Genomic DNA, 9,881 nt, shown 5'->3' on the forward strand with positions numbered 1-9,881 from the left:
GGGTCATCTGGCGAGCTTCCATGGCAGAGCAGGGATTCAAACACAGTTGTGCTCCAGAAACCTATACACACTGGCTCTTCTGATTACCTGTGCGGCATAGGTGCTTCCATGGACCCTAGCTGTCTCTCACTAAGCACGAGGCCTTCATTCTCTGCCTGATCCCTGACAGTCTCCGCCCTGGCCTCAGTACACACACTTGGAGACATTCTGCAGCAAGCAAACCTCACACCTGCATTGGGAGTAAATGCCCAGATTAAAATACACTCGTAACAGCTTGGTCAGCAGAAGATGAGTGGCATCACAGTCTCATAGCTAACATGGCAGCATTCTTCCACCCACAATCATGTCCAGTGTTCCCTCTAAGCTGAGTTAGTGTGAGCTAGCTCACAGTTTTTTAGCTTCCAGCTCACAGATTTTTGTCTTAGTTCAGAAAGGATGGCTCCAGAGCAAACTAATTTATACAGTAGCCAAGTCGCTCGCTCACAACTTTAATGCCAGTAGCTCACAAAGTAGAATTTTTGCTCACAAGATTCCACAGCTTAGAGGGAACATTGGTCATGTCCTTGCATATCTCCCAATTCCTTTCAGGGGGCCTGGGCAGAATGGATTTGCAGTGGATTGTGCTCTCAGCTGCCTCTTTTCCACTCTGCTGCTGCCCACACCATCCACTACCTCGTTCTACATAGGAAGGCTACCCCTCAACCCAAGAACTATTGGACTCACAAGATGCATCCAAGCTCCAAAGAGTACACTGGTCTGCCTTGGAGGTGTCCTCCGATGCTGTTCTAGAACTTGACAGTCTTTCAGCCCACTGCTGTGTTGGGTATAAAACACAAGAACTGTAGCTGGGGTTTTCCCAGCTACAGAGACTGGTGGCGATGCTGCTGGGTTGCCATCTAGATTCCACCGTAGCAGTGCTAAGGCTTCTTCCATGCTGTTCCTCAGCTTGGGAATAGAACGCTGTAGATTCTCCATTTCTGATGGGGCTCATGAACTGAGAGCTTGAACCAAATCTTTCCAAGTAGCTGCTTTGTAAGATGCTGTAAACACAAGCTCAGTTCAGAAAAATATGCACAACTATGGCTTAATTAAACAACTGTTTGTATGATGATAGTATTGTAGGCCACTCTACTAACTATGGTTAATTAAGGTCCATCAAGGTCCATCAAACCAAATCAGCATTTAACTAGGCAAACCAGTATTTGAGTTTTCATCTGCAATCCAAATCATAGTTTCATAAACTACAGTTAAAATAATCATTTCAAGTTATGTCTGAATCATCACTGACTCAGGGGGAGGGGAGAGAGAAATGTATAATGGATGGCTTTTGAGAGCAAAATACTAAAAGCATCAATCCAGAAAGGACCCCAGGAAATCACTGCTATCCATCACCTGCCAGGCAACAGAAAGGTCCCATTGCTGGAGCAGACCTGGCCTCTATCTGCCTGCTCCCAGCCTGAATTACTGGTCACAAGAGGCATCGCCATTTGCTCCAAGCCAGTGCCTTCATGAAGTCCATCTGAAACAAAATGAGAAAAAGCAGATAAAAAACACTCCCATGAATTTCATCCAGAAATTACAAAAACGCAAACATTATGGTAATATTTGGTGGACATGAGAGAGAATCTTCTTTCCACGTAATGACAACTGGCAGTGCCTAGAAATGGAATGCCACAGATTTATTTATCTTTACAAGGGATAAGAAAAGCCACCTTTGGCTTCCGGTCTGGCTCCCGCGCATGGCGGACGCTTCCTCGGGTCGCTCCCGAGGGCGCCTCGCCCGCCCGCGGTGGAGGAGGGAATCCGCACGAGCGGAGACCCGAACGAGCTCCTCAGAAGAGAGGAGCTCGGATCCGGGGTGCTTTAGGGCGCACTAGGGGGGAGCCGCTCTTTCGGCTGAGAGGTCAGAGAGCGAGGCTCCCGCCATGCCCTGCCCCAATGGACCTTGCTGCGTGAGCGACCCCGAACGGGGTTTAGCGGAGCCACCAGACGTCACCGAGTGATAAAGCGACCATCCGCAAAAATGGAAAAGAAAAAGAAAAGATCGGCTTAACTGTGAGTTGTCAAAATGCAGAGAAAAAGAACTAAAAACGTTTCCCCCCCCTCCCAGCGAAAAAGGCGAAGAGGTTAACCCTCCATTTGCATAAGCGAAAAAGAAAAGGAGGGGGGGATGAATTGAGCGGACAGTGATGTTTTCCTTTGATGTATTTGAAACAAAGCGGGAAAAAGTTTTGTCTCTCTGGAGCACATTTTAAGAACTTTCTAAAAGTAAACAAAAAAGAAAAGATGTCGGAGCTGGGCAAAAGCGAGCGGAGAAGGAGGGAGGGACTTCCGTCTGGGCGTTTGTTTGTGCACAAGAGCCGGCTGTTGAATGTTTGGACTGTTTATGGCTGTGAATCCGACGGGAGTTTTGCAAAAAAGATAAGTTGGAATTGTGACAGCGAAAAGTGCCTGATAAGCAGAGCGTATTAACAACAACCCGAAGGAGGATCTAACAAGCCGGAAGGAAGACAACAGAGGAAGCTCCTCCACGTCAGCGATAGTAAAAGTACCCAGCACGCAAGAAGCGGTTCTGAATGTGCACAGAAGAGACCCTTTTTATTAACAGAATCTCAAAGGAACATTACTAACATACTAACAGAGAATACATGTAACAGGACTAAGAAAAGAAGTTTGGCAACACACAGAAGAAGCCCAAGAAGATTAACTGGACATTACTAACAGTTTAATTTACCAGTTTATATATCACTCAGCTTTCTCTTTCTCCCACTGTCTACCCCTCCCTTTTTTCTTTTAAGCGAAATACCTTCCCTTTTTAGGGGAGCCAATAAAACCTTTATTAAAAAAAAGAAAAGCCACCTTTGGTGTGGAAAAAGACAGTGGAACTACACCTTCCTAAGACCACTGACTTCAACGGACTTGGGAGGCAGTAACTCTGTTTAGGATTGCACTGATATTCAAGCAAAATACATTCATCATCAATTTTTTTAAGTTACAAAACTGTCCTAGGCAGACAGATTCTTATGATGCCGTAAAATGCTGATTTTTTTTAAAAAGCCCTCCGGGGACATGAAAGGCCACCACAGGAGACTGGGCAGAGAGAGTACTGCCAGTGTGGATGGGACTTGGAAGATCTGGACTTTCCCATCCCCATGGCTGCCACCCTCTGTTGCAATCTCTTCCAAATCACTAATGAAAGCAGGCTTGGGGAAGACTGCAGAAAAGAAAAGGAAACCTGGGAGGTGCACGGAAGCATCATGATTCTGGTTTCCAATAGCATTTAAGCCAGGGCAAACAACTTGCAGGTAAGTGACTATAGAGAGGATAGTTTGTTATGTCCCAGGGGTGGCCAATCAGTGCTGTGCATGGCTAATTACTGCTACAAAGAGCAGAACTAATTTCCTTGAGTTTTGCAATGGAGAAGGAATGGTTTGTTAGACAGGCATCTGCTAAGTGCATTTCTGGAACACAATTTCTACTTGAATGAATGTTTGTAAACAGCCCAGTTTTTTTAATGATTACATGTCTACTGGCTCCACATAGAAGCAAACTGATGGTCTACTTTACTTCTATCTAAAGCCATTCCTGATGAGTTTCAATAAAGCTCCAGTAGCTGGTGTTCTAGGAGTAGCTCCCACCCCACAGCCTTAACTTTTGCCATGATACCAACAGATGGAAGTGGAGAGCATTTAGAGGGAAAGGCTGTGTTCCTGCTAGAACCAGTATTATCCCTGGTCACAGTAAGTAATACAGGTAACAGTTTTTAAGAAGGGTCAGAAACAGGCTGATTTGACCAAAAGAGCACCATCCACCAGGCAGATCTCTGCACAAGTCCCACTGAAACAAATGGGAACTATGTACAAGCACAGCAGTAACAGGGTCATCTCTCCATCCATCCATCCATCCATCCATCCATCCATCCAATTGCCTTTCTGTCCTTACACAGGCCACCAAGGCAGCTAACACTTTAAAACATACATGATAAAATCACATTTTAAAACCATTAACATCAACCCCCCCAAAAAGCCACATCATTAAAACAATTTTTAAAAACTGAAAATACATGCAAAACATTAAAAAATAAAACTAGTTAGGAAAGAGAGATCATTAAGGAAATGCCAAACAAAACAAAAAAGTCTTCACCCACTGGCGGAAGATAGCAACAGAAGGGGACAGATGAGTTCCAGAGGTTTGGCTTATGAGAGATGGATAAACAGTGCTCTCTTTTCATACTATTTTGTAATGTGAAAATAATAGCTTTATGTGATCATTAGCACAAGAGCAAGGTGCTAGTTTGTGCTAACGACTGGAAACAGGATGACAAGGAATCCTAAAGAGCTGAAAAGAAGGAAAAGAGTTTGGTAAAGTTTCTCAACTAGCCGCATTTCATTCCCCATCACAGCATAAGCACAAGCTCACCGGGAGCCAAATGCAACATTCAATCAAAGGCACAGGAGGGTAATTAGGGCAAGTGTGCCTCAGTGTGTTTGTGTTTGGTAAGTGCATCTCCATCCCAGAATCTCTCTACAGTGTGAACCATAATCTTTACCTTGGTAACAAAAAGAAGGAAGGCTGACCTGTGTTCTGTGCAGGGCCTTTCTGACCTTCTGTCCTTTCTGGTTGAGATTTTTCTTGGGGAGCTGTATCCTTGACACCTGCCAATTGGACAGGCTCTTTTGGTTGACCAGGCCTGGTTTTCTGACGACGGCGATAATTAGCGAACCAGTTATAGATGTGTTGGGGTTGCAGGTTTGTTGCACGGGCCAAACCTTCCTGTAGTGAACAAAAGACGTGGCATAAATCACATCCAGATTGGCTCCTCATCTTTATAAAGGGCCTTTTAATTTAAGTCATACTAGTTATCCTTAGCCAACAAGGTTATCTTTCTGAGTTGATCTACAGCCCCATGATGGATCAACTCTCCACCATTTGGGCCTTTGAGCAACCTGTGCCAGCTTATCAGATCAGTCATCCCACAAGGGGGAAGAGAAAAATGCAAATGAAGGCTATGTCCAGATAACAAACACCGCCCCCCCCCACAGAACATAATGTTTTATCCCAAGTAGTTGACTCTTCTTCCCTATTCACTCCAAGTCCCAAATGGGGCACAAATTGTGAAAAGACCTCAGACTTTGGCAGGTCTAAAACAGCTCACTAACGGTGGAAGAGTGCTGAGCATTCTTCTTTTCATGCCTGCGTCCTCCTAACCAACCATGTAACCAGTGGCATTAAGAGGACTGTGGGAAGTCTCCAGAATTATGAGGCAGCGTGTGGAAGAAAAGCAATCTCCAAAGATAAGAACTGGGGCTGCCAGCTCTGGGTTGGGAAATACCTGGAGACTTGGGGGTTGGAGTCTGGGGAGGGCGGGGTTTGGGAGGGGAAGGTCCTCAGCAGGGTAAAATGCCATAGAGTCTGCCATCCAAAGCAGCGATTTCCTCCAGGAGAACTGATCTGGGTCATCTGGAGATCAACTGTAATAGCAGGAGATCTCCAGCCACCACCTGGAGATTGGCAACCCTAATAAGAACACAAGAAGAGCCCTGCTGGATCAGACAAGTGGTCCATCTGGTCCAGCGTCCTTCCTCAGATAGTGGCCCACCAGTTGGATTTATACCTCACCCTTCACTTGGGGCCTCAGAGTGGCTTACAATCTCCCTCCCTTCCTCTCCCCACAACGGACACCCTGTGAGGTAGGTGGGGCTGAGAGAGTTCTGAGAGAACTGTGACTGACCCAAGGTCAACCAACTGGCTGCATGTGGGGGTTGCCTAAGGCTTCATAGCTGAGTTGTATGACAGGTATCATTCCTTCCATAAGGGCACATTTGATTCGAACCTAGATTTTGAAGTAAGCTAGAAAGTTGACTCACAGCCACAGTAATTAATCTAGCTCTTGGCTTTGTCTCCATCCACTACACCACATCTCCTCACCCACAAACATCTCTCATAGACTAGGTACTGACAACAACCACAGACTGATGATCCTTATTTACATGAACAACACTCAAGAGTTATTTGCATGTTTACCCTTTGCTGTCTGCTTGGTTTGGCTGTCATCTCCATGGCAAACCTCTGCAGCATGTGACGTACCTCCTTTGGGTAATTCCGGTTTTTTACTCCCTCAGGACAGAGGGAGGCTGGTGGAGGATTCCTGTGCACAAAGGACAGAAAAATTGGAGCCCTATTCCAAGTCGACAAAGTGCATCAACCAATCATGTGTATGACTTAAACGCCTATGAGCTGCTGATAAACCCAGACCTCCATTCATATCATGAGGTGTGGTGGTGGCAAACAGGACTTTTGTATTGCTGTAGACAGATGTCTGTTTCTAAGCCCACCTGATAATGGAGATGCCAGGCAAGGTCAGCAACAGCTCAGGTTGTACCTGTGTTGACTTGTTCAGGCTGAAAAGCCAACCTGGCTATAGCAATTTTGTAGTCCTAGGCAAAACCTAATCTGCAGTACCACTCTCTGTACCACTTGTGCCGCAGTACCACTCTCTAGCCAGCCACAGGGGTAGTGCTCTTTCCATGGAGAAACTGCCACAATGGCATAGAAAGCAAGACATCTGATCCTGGTGCTAGAGTCCCCTGCGTCTTATGTCACCAAAAACTGTGTTTAGACCAGCAGAAGACAGACAAATACCGAGGGCCAAGCCAATATGGTACAATATAGTGATTTAAGTTCCAGAAGCATATCTTCTCCTAACTAGACACATACTAGGTATTCTGTTAATACAAAGAGAGCGCTCTGTCGCTCTTGCTCTCTAAAAATGGGTGATCAAAAATGGCTAGCATGGAACACTAGGTCAAACACACAATGTTGGGAAGGTTGCAAACTAAGCATCTTGTTACAAAGGAGGCAGCTGTTTCTGAATGGGTGGTTCTGTTGGAAGTGAAGGCACTGTCCCCTGCCTCAGTCTCCATACTTTGTGGCAAAAGAGACAGATAGCTAGATAGTCACACGGGCCGGAAAATGCGGGGGGGAAGTGTGGCAGTTTGCCCCGGAGGAAAATAACGCACAACCGCCCGATCACACATCCCGGTCGAGGTCCCGTGGTCAGGGGGGAGATGCCAATCACACGAGTATCCTGCAGCGCGGCAAAGAAGCCATGCCACGCGATCACACTAGCAATCGCTCTTTGTGCGCATGCACTGTTGGGTGCTTTTGCGCATCCTGCCGAGAGGTGGGAGACAACAAAACCCCTTGTTTGTGACGAACATCGGCGGGCGCCGGATGCCATGTACTGCCACCAGGAACACGATCAGACGCCCGCCCTTGACCTGCGGTTTCCGGAAACTAGTACCTCGTACGTACTAGTTTTTTAATTCACATCTTCAGCGGGACGCCATGGGTTCGCTGCGGGAGCACTGCGCTTCCCAGATGTTGCGGTGTGATTGCACCCGGAAAATCCGCAGGACTCCCGTGCCTTCAGCGGGGCAAATGCTCCGTGTGAACGGGGCCACACTGACCTTTCCTTCCTGTGTTTACTCTCCTGTCACTATCCCTTTGATATGTAGAATGGAGATCTCAGGGAACAACTTCCTTCATTCTGTTCCACTCTCTCCCTCAGAACTTCTCTCCTTCCTCCTGCATGCACCAAGAGGGAGGACACACTGTCCCCATCTTGGCACCATGACTCAGATCGCCTCTCACCATCTGAGTCCATCTTTAGTTAGACTACAATACTGTCCTATCTTTCATCTTTTCTATCCAGATTGTAGTTCTAGAATAAAGAGATTAGTATTAGTCTGTTAAACTGAAAACGTGGCTCTGTGTACCTTTGTGGCACTCTAAGCTTTGTTATCCTGGTTGGATGCACTCCTGCACTAGAGGCTTTATACACTCTGCTGACTAGTCAGTGGTTACTGGACTAACTATACCATCTAACCTCAACAGGTTATGGGCCCAGCATGCTTCCGCTGCGCAGCTAACCCTGACAGGTTCTTGCATATTCAATGGTGACGCCTCCTTCTGAACCATCTTCTACTCAAATTGGGTGGGGGAAAGCCACAACTGGCTCTTTGCTTTGGGCTGGAAAGCTTTGTCAAAGAAGCAAATGGCCTGCAGGAAACCCATCCCCAGGCATCACACTGGGGATCACTGGCCTGCCAGACCCCTTATGTCCTCTATGCAGTTCCAGCCATGTACACACACATCCTCCACCTTTTGCAGTCCTGTGAGTGCTTGGAAATGCTACTGTGGATCTTGTCAAGACAGCCCTCAAGACTCAACAGCAATTCCGGAAAGGAGTTCCGGGTTGTCTTGAGTTCTGGCACTGCAAAGTAAGCATCAGAATCTTCTCTGGAATCCTCCAGCAACAGAGAAAGGTAGAAAGGAACCACTGGCAGTAACTCGGTTAGCAAGCTTAACAGAACCTCAGTTTCCACCAGCAAACAACACATCAATCAGTCCCTCCCAACGGTTACTTCTTTTGGCCCCACTTAATCTTCCCTCTCACCAAGTACCTTTTCCTACACCGGAATTTCTGGACAGGTGTCAAAGACTGCTTGTGCCATTTCTCCATAGCTTTGTGATAGTGGATCTCATTCCAAAGCTGCACCAGTTCCTCTTTCTCTATTGCTCTGCAGTTCTGAGAGAACAGGAGGGCAGTTTTAGTTTCTTTTTCATGAAGTGTAGCACCAATCCAATTTTTCTCATGCTTCCCGTTTTCTCTGAGGTACAGTGTGTGCTGTAGGCTGGATTTTGAAATCGCACTGGAAGCATAAAAACATTCTCTCTCGCCTTGAATAGTCTATCTTCCTATCCCCACAGCAGCTTCTCCACAAAAGGCCAACCTTTCAGAACTGCTGGAAGGATTACTGTGAAAATTATATAACAACATTTATTTTATATTTCACTCTAAGCTCCCTGGATTTCATGGTCCCTTAACCCTGCTGTCTGAGAGGTCCCCCACCCCCCAACATTAAATGAATGCAAACTGAAGATCCTCTCATAGAATCTGGAGAAGTGGGCTCTAGATTTTTTTTGGAGGGGGTGTTTGGTTTTTTTTAGTCTTGTAAGGGACCACAAAACTGCTGTTTATTTTTGCTGCAACAGATTCACATTAATATCCCTCTGTGATAATGTACATGAAGCACTTTGAACATGGAACGAGCTATTTAAAATGTTTGTGTGTTACTGCAAGAGATCAAGAAGGTATTTCTACCTCTAGAAGTTTGCAAGCCACATCATACTGACTGCTGCGGATGTGAACAAGTACAGAAGCCCGGACTATGTGGATATTGGTGAGGAGGACTCCCCAGTGCCTTCCCTGTTCCATAGCCTTCACCAGCTTCTCCAGACTACGAGAAGAGTGCTGGAGATTCTGACAAAGTCTTCCGGCTTCATCCAGCAGCTTGGTCTGGGGAGAGTCTTCACAGTCATTCCTCTTAAGCAGAGCCATGAACCGCTTCACCTTCTTGGCCCAGGAGCTGCCTCTTCTGTGTAACATAAACAACATTTCAGATAGGATTTTCCACAGTCAAAATGGATGCAAAAGACATGTTCTTGAATGTATGAAGATGCTTTATACTGAAACAGATTATACCGAAGTCTATTCTGACTGGTGCCAGCTCTCCAGGGTCTCAGGCAGAGAGAGGTCATTCCTCAACACCTCCTAAAAAAGGTAAAGGTTCCCTTGCTCGAAAGCCAGTCAAGTCTGACTCTAGGGTTGTGGTGCTCATCTCCGTTTCAAAGCCGAAGAGCCAGCGCTGTCCGAAGACGTTTCCGTGGTCATGTGGCCGGCATGACTAAACACCAAGGCACACGGAATGCTGTTACCTTCCCACCGAAGTGGTACCTATTTATCTACTTGCAATTTCTTGCTTTCGAACTGCTAGGTTGGCAGGAGTTGGAACTAGAGACGGGAGCTCACTCCGTCA

At 46.4% G+C, this 9,881-nt stretch overlaps 1 protein-coding gene across 1 annotated transcript; it reads right to left on the reverse strand.

The window, feature by feature from the left end:
• Window positions 1-1,388: 1,388 nt before the first annotated feature.
• ANHX (anomalous homeobox) lies at window positions 1,389-9,403 on the reverse strand. The gene is made up of 5 exons (XM_015416677.1): window positions 9,167-9,403; window positions 8,466-8,590; window positions 6,025-6,148; window positions 4,578-4,773; window positions 1,389-1,519 (listed from the first exon to the last, which is right to left on the reverse strand). Exons 1-5 carry the CDS (start codon window positions 9,401-9,403, stop codon window positions 1,389-1,391), a joined length of 813 nt encoding a protein of 270 aa, XP_015272163.1.
• Between the last annotated feature and the right edge of the window lie 478 nt (window positions 9,404-9,881).

This window comes from Gekko japonicus, unplaced genomic scaffold, assembly GCF_001447785.1.
Source record: "Gekko japonicus isolate JY-2015 unplaced genomic scaffold, Gekko_japonicus_V1.1 scaffold16, whole genome shotgun sequence".
NCBI lineage: Eukaryota > Metazoa > Chordata > Lepidosauria > Squamata > Gekkonidae > Gekko > Gekko japonicus.

Excerpts from the sequence above, each read along its gene's own strand:
- ANHX (XM_015416677.1), bottom strand. The coding sequence starts at position 9,403 with ATGGCTCTGCTTAAGAGGAATGACTGTGAAGACTCTCCCCAGACCAAG. Across the intron at positions 8,591-9,166 it reads TGGCTTGCAAACTTCTAGAG|AACTGCAGAGCAATAGAGAA; the intron begins GTAGAAATACCT and ends CTGTTCTCTCAG. Across the intron at positions 1,520-4,577 it reads AGGCCCTGCACAGAACACAG|ATGGACTTCATGAAGGCACT; the intron begins GTCAGCCTTCCT and ends ATTTTGTTTCAG.